General features: G+C 44.2%; 1 protein-coding gene across 2 annotated transcripts in view; it reads right to left on the reverse strand.

Annotated features, from left to right (window-relative positions):
• The window catches only part of TRDMT1 (tRNA aspartic acid methyltransferase 1), a 102,049-nt gene extending 82,466 nt beyond the window's left edge, over nucleotides 1-19,583 (reverse strand). For both annotated transcript variants that reach the window (XM_077490897.1, XM_077490896.1), the window contains exon 1: nucleotides 19,379-19,583. In XM_077490897.1, the coding sequence (XP_077347023.1) occupies nucleotides 19,379-19,568 (190 nt within the window). In that variant the 5' untranslated portion in view covers nucleotides 19,569-19,583. The remainder of the gene's footprint in view (nucleotides 1-19,378) is intronic.
• Between the last annotated feature and the right edge of the window lie 456 nt (nucleotides 19,584-20,039).

Below are 20,039 nucleotides of genomic sequence, written 5' to 3' on the forward strand. Positions count from 1 at the left end.
AATAATAATTGAAGGAAACCTGTACAGTGGAACCTTGGATTACAAGCATAATCCGTTCCAGGAGAATGCTTGTAATCCAAAGCACTCACATATCAAATCGAGTTTCCCCATAGACGTCAATGAAAACTAAGATAATTCATTCCGCATCGACTTCTATTTCATGCAATACCGCATGTGGCCAGAGGTGGGGGCGCCAGAGAGCCTCGGAAATACTCGGGGACAGCTTGACTTAACTCGGAAACCCTCAGAAACCCTTGGGAACTGAGTATTTGAGTGTTTCTGAGTGTTTCCGAATGACTCTGAAGCATTCCAAGTGCCACTAGAGCTCCCACACCTCTGGCCAAATGCGGTACTGCACACCACACAAGCTTGAATTCTGCTCGTTTTGTAAGACAACACTCGCAAACCAAGTCAGGATTAAAAAAAAAACAAAGTTGCTCGTCTTTCAAAACGCTCGTTAACCGTGTTACTCAATAACCAAGGTTCCACTGTACTAAGGAATATTCTGAGGGAGATTTACTAAAACTAGAGCACTCAGAATCTGGTTTAGCTGAGCACGGCAGCCAATCAGCTTCCAACTTCAGCTTGTTCACTCAAGCTTTGACAATAAAACCTGAAAGCTGATTGACTTCTATGCAGAGCTGCACAAGATTTTGCATTAGAGTCTACTAATGTTCATCTCCCTAGTTGGAGATAAATTTCTAGTTGGAAAATTATACATTTTAAATTCTGTTTTGTGTAAAGAAAGATGAAAAACGCCAGTTTACCGTAAGCTGGCTATACACTATACAATCATATTGTACAATCTCCCACAGCCTTTAGCTGTAATATGAGGACCCAAACAACCTATTCAATTTGTATTTAATCAGGCAGGCCCTTGTACTACATAGTTATTGGTAGAGCTAAAGGAGATTGTACAATTAGATTGTACAGTGTATGGGCACCATTAATATTCTGCCATCCTGTGTGATTGTAGCTGGAAAGGAAATAAACCCCAAACACGATTGGACCTTTGAAAGCTTTGACTGGCCCTCCGGCAGGAACCCAGCACACACACAAAGAAGTATCCACACCATCAGCAGAGATATCCTTCTCTCACCATAAGGGCCGGTTCACACCATAGAAACGCAGTCCAGATGCGTTCTGGATGCTTTTCTGCAGTCGTGTTTTTGATGCATTCTGGTGCATTTTTGGTGCATTTTTGATGCAGTGCATTCCCCCCGCCCTTTGACGTGCATTCTTAGTGCATTTAGGTGCGTTTGTGACCCGTTTTATCACGCTGTCAAATAAAACAGTGTGTACACACTCCTGTGCCTCTTCAGTGTCCCACACTCATCAAGTGAAATGGCCCCTTACCTTACTGCTGTAAGGCAAACAGCAGAAAACAGGGATCTCAGGCTATCCAGGTGGTGTACCCCTACTCCCGGGTTATGGATATTGTCCCCACATCGGTTATTAAAAATGGCAGGATCTCATAAAGACAAGAAAGGGGAGGGCTCCAATGGTGAAGTACATAAACACTTTTATTATAACTCAAACCAAAAACAGTGGAGAGGTACTTACAAACGACAAACAGGTAATTCACAGAAAATTAGCCCAGCGTTCCGTTCGTATCTCGGACGCTACTTCCGGTATCCTAATTCCTCCTATTCCGACGCGTATCGTCATGTGTCACATGACTTCATCAGGGAAACTGACATACGTTTACCAGCGATACAGGGCCTATAGTATTAAATCTGTGGCATCAAATCAACCTCCAGACATTCATGTCAGGAATCAGCTGTGGTTAAAATGAGGACAAGCCAAATGATCCAAACTCAAAGGGCAGACCAGTAAGCAGCAATCACAATCCCAATGAAAAAGGAAAACTCACCATAGTGTAAGTCCATAAAACACAGTTTATTTTGTAAGCAAAAATATTGCACTTACATTTGTAGAAATATTAAAAGCTTGTAAAGAAATGCCAGCCGGCTGGTACACACCCGTCCTAGACAGCAGTGACGTCAACATGTCACCCTCCCGACGTCTGTTTCGTCAAAGAGTGACTTAGTCATGGGGAACTGCACTGGTGTGAACTATGCCACTGAAAACCATATACATATGTTTCTGATGAGAAAAAAAAAAAAAAACGCACGGGATTGTATATGGTGTATATGTGAACTGGTCCTTATGCTCTCTGGGCTACTGTGGGCCACAGATCTCCCACCAGAGCCCACACTACCTTCTCTGACACTCTGCCCACAATATAGTCTCTGGCCCAGCCCCTACACTTACTAGTCCCCCCATTACCAACACAATAAGCTTTCACTTTGCCTCCGCACACAATCAGCTACTATTGTGCCTGTGATGCTTCTGCTCCTCACTAGACTGTGGATGTCAGCAACAACTAAGATGGAGTTTGGGGCCCCCACGAAAAAAAAATTAAAAGTCAGCAGTTACAAATACTTTAGCTGCTGACTTTTAATATTAGGACACTTACCTGTCCAGGGTTCCCGCGATGTCAGCACCTCAGCTGATTTTCAGATAGGCTCTCAGGTACTGCTGCCGCCATTCGTAGTACGGGAACCCGGCAGTGAGAAGCCTTTCTAATTTGCCCAGCAGCAGAGGAGAAGGGGGGTGAACTTCCATGGAGGGGAAAGGGTTCTCAAAAGGGAACTTGCCCTTTTGTGTGGAGCTCCATTTTACCCACTTGACCTCTGGAAGATTTACCCCCCTTCCCGACAAGGCCATTATTAGCGATACGGCACTGCGTTACTTTAACTAACAACAATTGTGTGGTTGTGTGACACTGTATCCCAACATTTATGTCCTTTTTTCCCACAAATAGAGGTTTCTTTTAGTGGTATTTGATTACCTCTGCGGGTTTTTATCTTTTGCACTATAAACAAAATCAATTCTGACAAAAAACAACAATATATTTTACTTTCTGCTATAAAACACATCCAATAAAAAACATTTCAAAAAAGAAAAATGGAATTTCTTCATAAATTTAAGCCATTATGTATTCTGCTACATGTTTTTGGTAAAAATAAATAAAAAATCCCAATAAGCGTATATGGGTTTTCCCAAAAGTTAGAGCGTCTACAAACTATGGGATATTTTAATTTATTTTTACTAGTAATTGCTGCAACCAGCGACTTAAAGTGGGACTGCGATATTGTGGCTGACAATCAGACACTGATATGCACTGTCACTGTACTATTGACACTGGCTGGAAAGGGGTTAAACATCAGGGGTGACCAAAGGGTTAAATGTGTGCCTAGCCAGTGTTTTAGTGTACTGTGGGAGGTGCTTTTACTAGGAGAAGACATGGATCCTAGTCCCTGCTTTGCAGGAACACGGGATCCATGCCTTGCCTCCTGTCAGAACGGTGATCTGCCTTGTTTATCTAGGCAGATTGCTGTTCCAGCTCTCTGCCTAAAGATCAGCGGGTGCTGGTGGACATCGAGTCTGCGGTACCCGCAGATCAGCTCTCGCTGTGTATAGTAATAGCGGTAACGAGCCAACGGCAGCATGCATGCGTGCCCCCTACCTGGATATGTCGGATCACATACCAGCTACATGATCCGGCACTGCAGAGCTACCTTGCCACCGCATATGTCAGTTATACAATTGGAATGTGGTTAATTTACATTGTCCCTTCTACTTCTGCATATGGCTCATGGCTCTGTAATTAATTTAATAAAAAAACAAAAACACACATCTAAGTATCTTTTTCCTAATCGATATACAGCTGTCACATGACCCAGATCTTTCATAGCCTGTCTTCAGGGAAACATAAGCAGTCGGCACTGCGCAGCACTAATCACAGGCAGTGAGACATTTCCTGATCTCTGCAGCCGTGCATCATCACTGCCTGTGATTAGCGCAGTGCCGACTTCCTAGCGGGCTCTGCACGTGGGCTGTGCAAACACGCTGGAGCTCATCATTACTGGCCACATGTTCAAAATAAAAGAAAACAGGCTTTGGAATACAGATTAAAAAAATAATAATAATATCAATAAACCGTTTTAAATTGTTATACAAATATATATTTTAAATCAAATCTTTATTATTTTGTGGAAATAACATGGTGTGGGTAGGTTTCTGCCAGTCACAGGCTGTGTCATGCCCCTCCAGGCTGTCTTAGAATAAGAGGGAGGTGAAGCCTCCATTAATCTTCATGTAATATCCCACCCCATTGTGTTTAGCTGGTTAGTGGGCATGGAGGAGGAGGAGGAGGGGTAGGCTGTCATTTACCCCCTTGTATACACCCACATGTGTGACTCTATAGTCCAGGGGTAGGCAGCCTCGGCACCCCAGCTTTAGTGAAACTACAAACCCCGATGCCTCTGCTTCTAGGAGTCATGCCTGTGATTGTCAGGGTCTTGCGACGTCTCATGGGACTTGTAGTTTCACCACAGCTGAAGGGCCGAGGTTGCCTACCCCTGCTATAGTCACATGGGCTGCTCAGATGTTATAGGGAGCAAATGCTCAGCATAGCAACTCACTGAAAACTGAGCATGTGCAGAGCTACCACCACAGCTGCAAAATCGTTAGCTGAATTGAGGACATGAACAGAAGCATAGCTCTCAACTGTCCCTGATTTCGAGGGACTGTCCCTGATTTCGAGCAATGTCCCTCTGTCCCTCAATCCTACTCATTTGTCCCTCATTTTGGTCTGATCTATATAGATGTATATAAAATGCACTTGTTATCTATTGAAAAGTGTTTTCCAGCACTAAATCTTTCATCTGATTTCTAAACTTCTGCATTTGTAAATTCTAAAAGCCAATATAAATGAATAGTAGTGGTAAAAAAAAAAAAAAAAAAAGCAGTTGTGGGTTTAACCAATCTTGTTTTTTGTACAATTCTCCTTTTGAGGGGGTGTGTCCTATGCCTGCATGCTTTTGCTGATCGGTCCCATCTCAAAAATTTGGGAGGTATACAGAAGGGGGAGATTTTTTTTTTGCAGAATACAGAAAACAAATCTCATAATCACTATGAACAGCATGTAATACACCATTTATTGATTTGAGGTTTTTTTTTATGATGTGGGTTTAGTGCCACTTTAAGGCGGCAAAAAAGCAGTTATAGCATTTTGAAAGTCAACGCATGCATCTGTCACAATATCCAAACAGTGGCTGCATCTGATTGAACGTTACTGTTGGACCTTTTGTTTTTCCAACTAAAGGATGTCGGGCAGGAAGATGGTGACAGGGTTGGCCACAGAGCAAAATTTGGCCAGTTCATCCAGAACCAGCTGAAATGTGCATAATTCATGGTCACCTTTTAGTTTCTAAATACTGAGGGGACCTCATGCAGTACAAATTTAACTGAACATATCCGAGACAGAATTAACACAGCCTTAGGACTGTCATTCAGAGAACTTTAGGTAACAAAGGGCACACAGCTGATATACAGAGATGAAGCAACTCATCCTAAGTTGCACCTGCTTATCTTCTCTTCTCTACATCCTTTCAAAGTTCAGAATTTATAAAGTTTGTGTGAGCATTCAAAAAAAGGGGACGGAGAGCTGCAGTCACACCCTGCAGAGCTCAGTGAGGAGAGATTGAAGGGAAGGGACAACTCCCCCCCCCCCCTCACACCACGAACAGGAATAAAGCTGAGGCTGTCAATCAGCTGGAGGTCCCTCCCCTGTCACCTTTTTTCTCTTGGTGTCAGAAGTGACTCATGCTGATAGCAGAGGAACAAAGCAGTAGACGGAAAAAAAAAACACTTGGTGATCTGGATAGAGACAAGTACACACCATAGAGGGATATGCTTTGTTCATATTTCATTTATGAGGTTTAGAACCACTTTAACCACTTTGCGCCCGCCGTATGCAGAATGACGGCCGGGAAGTGGTTCCGTTATCCTGACTGGGCTTTCATACGACGTCCAGCAGGATAACATGCCAGCGCGTGCCCGTGGGCACACAGCACGGCGATCGCAAGTGTGGTGTGTCAGTCTGATACGCTGCATCTCCGATCGTGATAAGGAGCCTCTGTCAGAGGCTTCTTACCACGTGATCAGCCATGACCAATCACAGCTGATCATCGCGTGAACCAGGAAGTGCCGGTAAATTGCCAGCACATGGATTATCAGCACAGCCCCCTCAGCTGTGCAAATCACCTGTAAATCAGTGCCCAGCAGTGTCCCAAAAATAAAGTGTGCCAGTGCCCACCACAGTGCCAGTGCCCACCACAGTGCCAGAGCCCACCACAGTGCCAATCAGAACCCACCACAGTGCCAGTGCCCAGCAGTAACACTTGTCAGTAATCTCTCAGTACCTCATCATCAGTGCTGCCCAGTGCCCCCTGTCAGTGCCAATCAGTACCACCTATCAGTGCCACCTGTCAGTGCCCATCAGTGCCGCCTATTGGTGCCCATCAATTCTACATATCAGCGCCTCCTCATCAGTGCCCGTCAGTGAAGGGGAAAACAATTTTTTTTTGACAAAAACTAAGAAAAAAATTTTTTTTTTTTTTTTAAATGTTGGTCTTTTTTAGTCTGTTTAGCAAAAAATAAAAACCCCAGAGGTGATCAAATACCACCAAAAGAAAGCTCTATTTATGGGAAGAAAATGATAAAAATGTAGTTGGAGTAGTGTTGTATGGTCACGCAATTGTCATTCAAAGTGTGACAGCGCTAAGGCTGAAAATTGTCCTGGGCAGGAAGGGGTATAAGTGCCTGGTATTGAAGTGGTTAACTTACACCTGTTGAAAATAGCCAGAAAGAAATGATAAAACAAGAAGTGAAACCATGCTGTGTGAGAGGGAACACACCTGAACAGGTAAGAAAACACTGCCATCTAGTGTGCTGCTTTATGCAACTACCTTGCAATATTTATCCCTGAACAAGTCCCCTGTCAGGTCATTTTGCAGCAGGACAAAGTTTCTAAGATAAAAATCTGGTTCACACTGTAATGCACATTGCCATGCATTGCACGGCCATTCTGAAAGAATTTGCTTGGAGACGGCAATAGATATAAATTTGTCCTGCTACCCCTGAGATTCACACAACCTCTCATACTGCACAGCCAGGAAGATCGCTCTTCTACTTTTTGGTCCAGCTTCATAACCTTCCAGCTAAATGGAGAGAGGTAATTATGGTTCTTATAATAATGGTTCATTGCCTGAACAGGAAGGGGTGTGTCAATCACAAGACTGGCTGAACAGAGATATTAAAAGGGAAGTAAACCCTTCCAAACAACTTGGACCTATAGGTAAGCCTAGATTAAGGCTTACCTGTAGGTCCAAGCAATATCTCCTAAACCTATATGGTTTAGGAGATATTTGCCCGAAATGCGGCAAATCCAAGAATGGATTTGCCAAATTTGTCGACTCCCGTGCGCATGCGCGGGAGTGACGTCATCGCGGCTTCGCCGTATGACAGCAACGGAGCTGCGAGGCGCGACTCCCGTGCGCATGCGCGGGAGTGACGTCATCGCGGTTGCGCCGCTGTCATTGGTCGGAGCTGCGAGACGCCACCAGCAAGATGGACGCGGCGGACTACAGGGATCAGCGGCGACTTCGCTGGCTCCTGTGTCAGGTAAGTGACACATAATGAGCTACTATGCGATGCATAGTAGTCCATTATGCTTTACCTTTGCAGGGAAAAAAAGAGGAAGTAAACCCATCAGGGTTTACTTCCTCTTTAAGCTTGCGGGAGGAGACAAGAGATGGCCACTCCTTGAGGTGCGAGTTTCTGCAGACTTTAGCAATAATCAGCGGTGCAGGAAGTGGGAGAGGAAAGTGTTTACCATCTTCTTTGCAGGTAACTTTTGCTGCTGATCGGAGCAACAGAGTCATTTTAACATTCAGTGCATCCGGAAAGTATTCACAGCGCTTCACTTTTTCCACATTTTGTTATGTTACAGCCTTATTCCAAAATTGATTAAATTCATTATTTTCCTCAAAATTCTACAAACAATGCCCCATAATGACAACATGGCAGAAGTTTATATGAAATCTTTGCAAATTTATAAAAAAAAAAAAAAAAGAAAGAAAAAAATCCCATGTACAGAAGTATTCACAGCCTTTGCTCAGTACTTTGTTGAAGCACCTTTGGCACCAATTACAGCTTCAAGACTTTTTGAGTATGATGTTATAAGCTTGGCACACTTATTTCTGGGCAGTTTCTCCCATTCTTCTTTGCAGGACCTCTCAAGCTCCATCAGGTTGAATGGGGCGTGTCGGTGCACAGCCATTTTCAGATCTCTCCAGAGATGTTCAATCGGGTTCAAGTCTGGGCTCTGGCTGGACCACTCAAGGACATTCACAGAGTTGTCTTGTAGCCACTCCTTTGTTATCTTGGCTGTGTGCTTATGGTTGTTGTCCTGTTGGAAGATGAACCTTCGCCCCAGTCTGAGGTCTAGAGTGCTCTGGAGGAGGTTTTCATCAAGGATTTCTCTGTACATTGCTGCATTCATCTTTCCCTCAATCCTGACTAGTCTCCCAGTTCCTGTCACTGAAAAACATCCCCACAGCATGATGCTGCCACCACCATGCTTCACTGTAGGGATGGTATTGGCCAGATGATGAGCGGTGCCTGGTTTCTTCCAGACATGACGCTTGCCTTTCAGGTCAAAGAGTTCAATCTTTGTTTCATCAGAACAGAGAATTTTGTTTCTCATGGTCTGAGAGTCCTTAAAATGCCTTTTGGTAAACTCCAGGCGGGCTTTCATGTGTCTATTTCTGAGGAATGGTTTCCATCTGGCCACTCTACAATACAGGCCTGATTGGTGGAGAGCTGCAACATACAGTATTTATTGGCGTATAACACGCACTTTTTTCCCCTTAAAATCAGGGGAAAATCGCGGGTGCGTGTTATACGACGATCCTCCGTGATTTCTGCACGATTTTTGGGCTCTGGGTGGCTTTCAGCCGCCTTCGGCCCTTCTCGCGGCTTTCGGTCGCCTTCGGCCGTTATAGGCGGCTATTGGCCGTTCTCGGTGGCCAAAAACCGCCGAGAGTGGCCGAAAGCCGCCGAGTATGGCCGAAGGCGGCAGAAGGTGGCGAAAAGCCGCCGAGAACTACCGGGCGCCGCCGAGATACACAGGACCTCTCGGCGGCGCCATTTTTAAAAATAAAAGCTGACATCACTGAGGGGACAACGATGAACAAGGCTGCAATGACGGACAGGCTGCATGATGGACAGGCTGCAATGACAAGGCTGCAATTATGGACAGGCTGCATGACAAGGCTGAAAATGACACTGTCAAGGCTTCAGATGGACACTGATAAGGCTGCATTGATGGGCATTTAAATGTAAGTTTTTTTTTTCCATAAATTTCCCTCCTAAAAATTTTCTTCCTTAAAATTCCCTCCTAAACTTGGGGTGCGTGTTATACGCCGGCGCGTGTTATACGCCGATAAATACGGTAGTTTTTCTTCTGGAAGGTTCTTCTCTCTTCACAGAGAAACGCTGGAGCTTTGTCAGAGTGACCATCGGGTTCTTGGTCACCTCCCTGACTAAGGCCCTTCTCCCCTGATCACTCAGTTTGGGTGGGCGGCCCGCTCTAGAAAGAGTCCTGGTGGTTCTAAACGTATTCTATTTATCGATGATGATGGAGTCCAATGCAATTTTTCTGTACCCTTCCCCAGATCTGTGACTCGATAGAAACCTGTCTCAGAGGTCTACAGACAATTCGTTGGACTTCATGGCTTGGTTGGTGCTCTGACATGCACTGTTAACTGTAGGACCCCATATAGACAGCGGTGTGTCTTTGAGTTCTCTCTTATTTCGGAGTGAGCTCATTAGCGTGTGATCCACCCTCCTGACTGCAACAGGATCTGGGAAGAAAATCCTCCAGAGAGAGTGTTCCAGCAGAGTTCTGGTGTTTATGCTCGTTATCCAGTCAATTCTGGTAAGAGTCTGATTCAAAGGGGGTCTCTCTTATCCCCCATTTCTTCACGTGTGGAGGTATTGGTGACAGCTATTTCATCTCAATGTGTGAATCAAACAATTCAAAATAACAATTTTCAAAAAATGTAAAATAACAAAGCTTTATTGTCGCTTGGAAGTTGATCAAGGTGCATGCTACCTCGTGGACATATCTCTTTAATTCACAATTTACCTTTTACTGAGAGCTGGGAGAATAGCTATCACTTTACTTCTGGCGCTCCGACGTTGGACCTTTTGGTCTCAGCTCCTGCAGCTGCAAAGTCATATGCAGCCGCTCTACCCACCCCTACCCTCCTCCTGCCCAATCACAGAGCACTTTGTATTATGTAAATCCATTCACAAAATACAAAGCCTCCTGTGAATGGACAGCAAAGTGGGACAGATGGGCAGAGCGGCTGTTGTGTGAGAAAGCAGCATCTCTCCTGTCAGAATGCTGGGAGTAGGTGCTCAGCTATAAATAAAAGAGAGCAAACACCTTGTTGGACTTAACCCATAGTAGGCCAGACAAATTTATGAACGAGATAAATTCCTAGGTTTTGGCTTTAATTTGATTAAGAGAAATGATTGTGATGTGCATACAATAACCTATATATAAATTAGGGAAGTGACAGATAAAAATCAGATAACCATGAGTATGTAGCAATGACCACAGTGAAGAAAGGGAACTGCCCATGTCCTCTTTATATTAACTTGCAGTATTCCTTACATACCAAGCTTGGTGACTCCTACTCTCCCTGCCTGGACTCCCACTTCCAGTACACCCATCACCGGAACTCTTGGTGACCTCGCCAATTAGTGGGAACCGTAGCTTCAGCTATTTTGGAAAGTAATTTTAGTACAATTATGGCATTCTTCTGGCATGTGGAGGAACTTCAATTTCAAGGCTGTGAGAGTTACAGAGAAACAAGATTTTCACTAACAATCACAGTTTTCTAGAACTTCTTTCACAGCACAAAGCCACACAATTTTTTTATTTGTAAAATCTGAATGAAGATCAACAAGTAAAACCAATCAGAAAGCGGCTAAAGCTATAGAGCAAACACAGCAACCATGCTAAAGTCACAGTATAGTAAATAAAGCACCTCGACTGGGTCACTGGGAGTGATCATCATAGAATCTTTCTTGTGTAGCGCTCTCTCTGCATTTGCAAGAGGTAATCTCATCATCCACTCTGGCCCTTGCCCGCTGGCTCTCCTTCAGAGCCTGTGAGCTCAAAGATACCAGAAGAAAGAAAGCACATACACTATATTGTCAAAAGTATTGGGACACCTGCCTTTACACACATAAACTTTAATGGAATTCCAGTATTAGTCTGTAAGGTTCAATATTGAGTTGGCCCACCCATTGCAGTTATAACAGCTTCAATTCTTCTTCAAAGGCTATCCACAAGGTTTAGGAGTGTGTCTATGGGAATGTTTGACCATTCTAGAAGCGCATTTGTGAATCAGGCACTGATGTTGGACAAGAAGGCCTGGCTCGCAGTCTACACTCTAATTCATCCCAAAGGTGTTCTATCGGGTTGAGGTCAGGACTCTGTGGAGACCAGTCAAGTTTCTCCACCCCAAACTCACTCATCCATGTCTCTATGGGCCTTGCTTTGTGCACTGGTGCACAGTCATGTTGAGACAGGAAAGAGCCATCCCCAAAGTGTTCCCCTCCACCAAATGATTTGGACCAGTGCATTGGAGGAACTTGACTGCCCTGCACAGAGTCCTGACCTCAACCCGATAGAACACCTTTGCGATAAATTAGAATGGAGACTGCGATCCAGGCCTTCTCATCCAACATCAGTGCCTGACCTCACAAATGCATTTCTGAAAGAATGTTCAAACATTCCCATAGACACTCTCCTAAACCTTGTGGATAGCCTTCCCATAAGATTTGGAGCTGTTATAGTTGCAAAGGGTGGGCCAACTCAATATTGAACCTACAGACTAAGACTGGGATGTCATTAAAAATCATGTGCGTGTAAAGGCAGGCGTCACAATACTTTTGACAATATATCGTACTTGATGCGCAGTGCAAGCCCAGAGCCACAGTCTGGCATCGCAATCACCGTGAACTACAGGGAATAGCTCAGTTCTCAATGTCTTGTACAAATGGAGCAATCACTGGATGTCCACATAGATCCACCACTAGTCTCAGAAACCACGCACAACCAAGAGCTGGTCAGCTACCCCTTACACGGGGGGGGGGGAGGGGGTTGGGGTACTAGTAGTAAGGCTGTGGGGGTGGTTGCCCCTCCTATGGTGGTAGAGCAGGGAAACCTTTTGGATTTAAAGTCACTTCTCAGAAGGTAGAAGGTAGTGGAGGTAGGAATTATAAATCTCCAATTACACCCAAAAGAGGTCTCCTTATCCCACCTATTCAGGTCAGCCATGTGCACTGTCCCTGCAGCAGAATCCAAGCTGGATAGCGTGGGAGGTCCTGCAACAACTAGCAGAAGGCCTTGCAATACCAAATTTCTAAAGTAGTTACTGCTAGTTCTGAAGAAACTCAAGGAACAGGCGTGTTCTTTTATTATCGGTGAGCCGTGTGTTTCCAGTTATAGGTTGGTGGAGCTGTTTGGGGAAAACTCTCCAGCAAGGTTTCACAACTGCACAGGGTCCCTTTGACAAGCTGAAAACATATCTTGACAAAGGCTTCCTGTGTGGCCCGGAAAAACTTCGGATATTGCAAAATAAACAGATATTTTTTCAGTAAATATTCAAGTGATGTTCTGCTGACTTGCTGGTATTTTGACATTAGAAATGACACCATCCCTTTAGCCCAGGGGTAGGGAACCTATGGCTCATGAGCCAGATGTGGCTCTTTTGATGGCTGCCTCTGGCTCTCACCTCTCAATACGCGGATTGCATGGTGTGCTGATCCCTGGATTGAGCCCATAGGAAAGACCGCAGCTTCGGCCTAGCTCCGGAGCTGCGGCCATCTTGGTACACCCGGCGGTGGCCTAGGTGAGAGGCGCACTGATGTCATCATCACCTGCCTCAACTGCTTGTGGATCTACCTGCCTGTGTAGTGGTAAGCAAGCAGACAATCATAGGGGAGATGTGGATATTACAGTGGGGGAGATGACGTGGATATTATAGTTATAATTGAAATTAGTCGATTAATCGATTAAAAAAATATATATTTTAAAACATATTGTATGGCTCTGGTGGAATTACATTTTAAAATATGTGGCGTTCATGGCTCTCTCAGCAAAAAAGGTTCCCTACCACTGCTTAGCCGATTCAAACATTTGTTTAGCTAATCTAATAGTGCCTGGTGTACAGTGTGGGCCCCATTACACCATCCCTGTACATTTTCATTCACAAATATTTATATGCAGCTCAGATTAGCCTCCTCCTTGGTCAATCATGCAAATTTGACACACAAGCACTTTCCCTTAAAGGCCGACGTAAAGTTTATAATAAAAAACCTTAACTTCTGCATTGCAGACTATTCATACCATGACCACAGATGTCCCCAGCAACCAAGGTGACAGAGAGGGAAGTGTGATATCATATCACAGGAACGCAGGCGACTAAAGGGCAACTACATGAATATGAAAAAAAAAAAAAAAAAAAAATTATATATATATATATATATATATATATATATATATATATATATATATATATATATATATATATATATATATATATATATATATATATATATATATATATATATGGTGCTCTGCTCCAAATATTAAAGTGCTAATGTGATCAATAAAGTGCTAAATGTACAGAATCATAAACAGACAAGTGAATATAACAAATGTCAGAAATTCCAAATGACAAAAATAAAATATGATCGCATAAGAAATCTGCTAAATAATCATGTCAAAAAGTCCATAAAATCCACGTGAGGAAATATAACTTGAGGTGCAAAGAAATAAAATAAATATAAAAGTTAATGTGTAAAGGATAATAAAAAATATTTAAAACTCTTCAAAGAAGGGTGCTGGTGATGAAAGTGCTGCATTGCATCAAACAATGGTGACAGAGGTGACTGGGTGATTATATCTTTGGTGTGCTTACACCTGCAGGTGCAATGGCTCCTTACCTCTCTGCTGTAAGGTAAATGGGCAGTTGATAGTTCTGGACCTTATGAGGATACACATCCAGAGACACCGCTTGTAGGATACACTACTCCTGTTTACCTTACAGCAGTGAGGTAAGGAGCAGGGGCGGACTGACCATTCGGCCACTCGGGCACTGCCCGAGGGCCCCGGGCCACTAGGGGGCCCCATCAGGGTTGCCAGCCTCAGTAAAACCAGGCACAGTATGTAAAAATCTGTGTTTTTTTTAGATCTGTCTCTGAAATGTCCCTTGCCGACACCCTTTTGGTCTAAGAATCCAGAGATTGTAGCTGCCCCACCTCTCCAGTACCTTCTCAGCCAATAGAAACATGTCTGTGTATACTGTGTGTACATGTATGCGTATACTGTGTGATTGTGTACTGTGTGTCTGTTTGTGTATACTGTGTGGCCCCATAATCTCCGATTTATGGGGCTCCCTGGCATCTCCTATTGCCCGGGGGCCCCATGAGTTGTCAGTCGGCCCCTGGTAAGGAGCCATTGCACCTGCAGGTGTAAGCACACCAAAAATATAATCACCCAGTCACCTCTGTCACCATTGTTTGATGCAATACAGCACTTTCTTCACTAGCACCCTCCCTTTGAAGATTTTTTAATAATTTTAATTATTCTTTACACATTAACTTCTATATTTTTTTCTTTGAACTTCAATTTATATTTCATCACATGGATTTTATGGACTTTTTGACATTATTATTTAGCAGATTTCTTATGCGATCACATTTTATTTTTGTCATTTGGAATTTCTGACATTTGTTATATTCACTTGTACGTTTATGATTCTGTACATTTAGCACTTTATTGATCACATTAGCACTTTAATATTTGGAGCCCAGCATATTTTCATATTTTTTCCTGGGTGGGGTTTGACCCCCGTTGGTGTTTGCTGTAACCAAATTTTCTTTTATTATAAAACTCAGGTAGGGCGGGAATATTCATAGTTTTAACTACATGAATATGAACCAAGCAAAAGACAGCAAATATGATGAGTCAAGGTCTATTAGCCTAGATCAGTGGTTCTCAACCTTCCTAGTGCCGTGACCCCTTGATAAAATTTCAAAAGTTGTGGGGACCCCAACAGTAAAATTATTTTCGTAGCGTGGATTGTCAGCATCCAAGGCAAGACAAGTAATTTGCACCCCTAACCCATGGATATTTAGCGCTCCCCGAGTCTCTTCCAGGCGTATAGTATTAAAACCCCTTATGGTACATTGTGGATGTACCACTCTCTTTGTTCTCCTTTCTTTCCCCTTTAGCTCTCTCTATCCTAATTTTCTTGTTTTTTTTTCCCCATCCCTTTTTCTAGCCGTGTTTCTTGTTCTCTTATTCTTTCTCTCCCTTTTTCTTGGTTCCTCCCCCTTCCATGTATTCTCTATTTTTATTCCTTCTCTTACTCATTGGTGGGGGGGTGGGGGGAATGGGGATAAGTGGCAGTGCTGGTGGGAGAGTTCTGATCAGCCAACTTAGGTGCTCTTGATCAAGGTCATCTGCTGATCTAAGAACTGTAGTGGGTACTTTTAATGGCAACTATAATCACATGTAGCGTTGCTCAGGAACAGCCCAGCTGGGTGGCCACGGGCTCCAGGAACAGCCCAGCTGGGTGGCCACGGGCTCCAGGAACAGCCCAGCTGGGTGGCCAGGGGCTCCAGGAACAGCCCAGCTGGGTGGCCACGGGCTCCAGAGACCGCCCAGCTGGGTGGCCATGAAAAGACTGGGAGAGTGGTGTGGGCTTCAGGAACAGCCCAGGATTCAGTGACCTCTGGCAAATCGTCATTCAACCCTCAAGGGGGTCCCGACCCCCAGGTTGAGAACCACTGGCCTAGATGAAAGTATACTTGAGAATCAAAGCAATCCGTTGACATAGGTTCACCACAATTCAGGAGCTTAAAGGCCACAGTTGATCAAACACAATTACCAGAAACTTTCCTACTGGGTACTTAAACACCCCTCCTGCCCAGACCAATTTTCAGCTTTCGGTGCTCTCACACTTTGAATGACAATTACTCAGTCATGCAACACTGTACCCAAATGATTTTTTTTGTCCTTTTTTTCCCACAAATAGAGCTTTCATTTGGTGGTATTTGATCACCTCTGGGTTTTTTATTTTTTTGCGCTATAAATGAAAAAAGATCGAAAATTTTGGAAAAAAAATGATTTTTCTTTGTTTCTGTGATAAAATTATGCAAATTATTCATTTTTTTTCTAAACTTTTGGCCACAATTTATACTGCTACATATCTTTGGTAAAAATAACCCAAATTAGTGGATATTATTTGGTCTTTGTGAAAGTTAGAGAGTCTACAAGCTGTGGTGCGAATCATACAAAATTGATCACATCTGATGTACTGGTGGTCTATCTCATTTCTTGCGACCCGAACAAGCCAGGAAAGTACAAATACCCCCCAAATGACCCCTTTTTGGAAAGTGGACATTCCAAGGTATTTAGTAAGAGGCATAGTGAGGTTTTTTGTGTTGTCATTTTTTCCCACAATTCTTTGCACTATGAAGATTTTTTAGTTTTTTATTTTTTTTCCCACAAAATTGTCATTGTAATAGGTTATTTCTCTCACGTGGCATGTGTATATCACAAATTATTCTACTCCTCCTGAGTATTATGATACCACATGTGTGGGACTTTTTCACAGCCTGGCCACTTAGAGAGACCCAACATGCAGGGAGCGCCGTCACGTGTTCTAGGAGCATAAATTACATATCTAACTTGTTGACTACCTATTACACTTTTGAAGGCCCTGGAGCACCAGTACAATGACAGCAGATGGCACTAATACATGACACTGATAGCACGTGACACTGATGTGACACTGACTACAGATGGCACTAATACGTGGCACTGATGACACTTGACACCGATGACAGATGGAACTAATACGTGGCACTGATGACACATGACACTGATGACAGATGGCACTGATATGTGGCACTGACGACACATGACACTGACAGGTGGCACTGATATGTGGCACTGATGACATGTGACACTGACAGGTGGCACTAGGGACAGGTGGCACTGGTGACACGTGGCACTAGGGACGGGCGGCACTGGGGACACGTGGCACTAGGGACGGGCGGCACTGGGGACACGTGGCACTAGGGACGGGCGGCACATGGCACTAGGGACAGGTGGCATTGATAGGTGGCACTGGGGACACATGGCACTGATAGGTGGCACAGGGGACAGGTCGCACTGGGGACAGATGGCACTGATAGGTGGCACTGGGGATAGGTGGGCATGTGTGTGCGTTTCACTGTGTGTGTGTGTGTTTTACTGTGTGTGTACACTCACAGACGCTGCAGCTGCAGCACGGAAGCTCTCCCTCCTCACACACTGTCTCTGTGTGAGGAGGGGAGCCGGCAATGAGAGATGATCTCATATGTTTACATATGAGATTACCGCTCATTGGATAGCCCGATCGAGTGCTAAATGGCCGCTGTGATTGGCCATTTAGCACGATCTATGATTGGCTGTGTCCGAGGGACACGGCCAACACAGAACTTCCCCAATACACACCCGCGGCGGCGCACATTAGGGAAGTAAACAGGAGGACATCCAGGGACGGCCTCCCGGCAGTTAGCGTCCGCTCTGTAGCCGTCTTTTGGCTATAGGGCGGGCGCAAAGTGGTTAAAGCCAAAAATAAAAAAACAAACATTCATAATAATGACAACACAATTTCTACATTTAATATTGAGCCATGGACTGAAGTGTAAATGCACATACATGGCCACAAATTTCCCAGGAATTCACACTGCCTAGAAATGATGACTGTTTGTGCAGAGAAGTAGGAACCTGCCACTAGGTGCCCAAAATTAAACCAGCAAACCCAGTAAATAAAGTGGTTTATATTTACCTGACTTAAAGCAGTTGTAACCCTAACCTTAACCTGTTCCTTTAACCACTTCAATACTGGGCACTCCCCCCCTCTTCCTGCCCAGGACAATATTCAGCTTTCAGCGCTGTTGCAATTTGAATGGCACTTGCGCAGTCATACAACTCTGTACCCAAACTAAATTTTATAATTTTCTTCCCACAAATAGAGCTTTCTTTTGGTGGTATTTGATCACCACTGGGGTTTTTATTTTTTGCCAAACAGACTAAAAAAGACCAACATTTTTTAAATAAAAAAAAGTTTTTCTTCATTTCTGTTATACTAGCGTGCCCATACACAGCATGGGGAGCCTAGCGTGCCCATACACAGCATGGGGAGCCTAGCGTGCCCATACACAGCATGGGGAGCCTAGCGTGCCCATACACAGCATGGGGAGCCTAGCGTGCCCATACACAGCATGGGGAGCCTAGCGTGCCCATACACAGCATGGGGAGCATAGAGTGCCCATACACAGCATGGGGAGCCTAGCGTGCCCATACACAGCATGGAGAGCCTAGCGTGCCCATACACAGCATGGAGAGCCTAGCGTGCCCATACACAGCATGGAGAGCCTAGCGTGCCCATACACATTATAGAGATTATAGTGTGCCAATGGAGAGTATAGTGTGCCCATTACCTTTTATAGAGAGTATAGTGTGCCCATGGAGAGTATAGTGTGCCCATACACATTATAGAGAGTATAGTGTGCCCATGGAGAGTATAGTGTGTCCATACACATTATAGAGAGTATAGTGTGCCCATGGAGAGTATAGTGTGCCCATACACATTATAGGGATATAGTGTGCCCATGGAGAGTATAGTGTGCCCATACACATTATAGGGATATAGTGTGCCCATGGAGAGTATAGTGTGCCCATACCATACACATTATAGAGAGTATAGTGTGCCCATTGAGAGTATAGTGTGCTTATACACATTATAGAGAGTATAGTGTGCCCATGGAGAGTATAGTGTGCTTATACACATTATAGAGAGTATAGTGTGCCCATGGAGAGTATAGTGTGCCCATACACATTATAGAGAGTATAGTGTGCCCATGGAGAGTATAGTGTGCCCATACACATTATAGAGAGTATAGTGTACCCATACACATTATAGAGAATATAGTGTGCCCATGGAGAGTATAGTGTGCCCATACACATTATAGAGAGTATAGTGTGCCCATACACATTATAGAGAGTATAGTGTGCCCATGGAGAGTATAGTGTGCCCATACACATTATAGAGAGTATAGTGTGCCCATACACATTATAGAGAGTATAGTGTGCTCATGGAGAGTATAGTGTGCCCATACACATTATAGAGAGTATAGTGTGCCCATGGAGAGTATAGTGTGCCCATACACATTATAGAGAGTATAGTGTGCCCATACACATTATAGAGAGTATAGTGTGTCCATGCAGTGTACATGGTGACATTTCTCCTGTGTAGAGCACACACGTGTGTCCGCCCAGTACAGGAAGTGTGCATCCTCCATAGTTTGTTCGGGTTGGTGTGATTACCTGTCAGGCCGTAGTGCATCCCGCCCAGCCCGCTGTACAGCTCCAAGAGCCGGAGCCCGGCCATCCTCCCCCCGGCCTCTCCTGTCTCCTCGGCCGGTCTTGTCTCCCCTCCCCCGCTCCGTGCTGCCTCTCCTGAGACGGCCGGGACTTCCGTGTGACGGGCTGCCCGCTCTCTATGGCGGTCACCCATAGCAACCAATCAGCGTTCTCTGTACTCCTGTCATTCAGGCACAGGCGGGCTCTGGTTGCTAGGGGTTACTGCTGTTAAATATGACCACAAAAGTGAAAGTATTTTTCATTGAAAAAGAGTAACAGTAGCTGATTCATGGAAAACAGAAAAAAAATTAGCTCATAATTGGAGTTGTTGCCATTAGCAACCAAAAAAGTAATGGCGTTGTTGGTTGTCAGGGTTACACTAAGCAGCCTCTTTAGCCTGCACAGAATGTATTGTATAAATACATAATGTACGTCTGTACAGAGTGGTTGTTTCTTTTCCCACAAATATAGCTGTCTTTGGTTGTATTTGATCACCTCTGCGGTTTTTATTTTTTGCGCTATGACCAAAAAAAGCGACAATTTTGGAAAAACAATATTTTTTACTTTTTGCTATAATAAATATCCCAAAAAAATGTAAAAAAACAAATTTCATCCTCAGTTTAGG

Source organism: Lithobates pipiens, unplaced genomic scaffold, assembly GCF_037356315.1.
Source record: "Lithobates pipiens isolate NorthernLeopardFrog02 unplaced genomic scaffold, aLitPip1_a1.2 Scaffold_19, whole genome shotgun sequence".
Taxonomy (NCBI): Eukaryota; Metazoa; Chordata; class Amphibia; order Anura; family Ranidae; genus Lithobates; species Lithobates pipiens.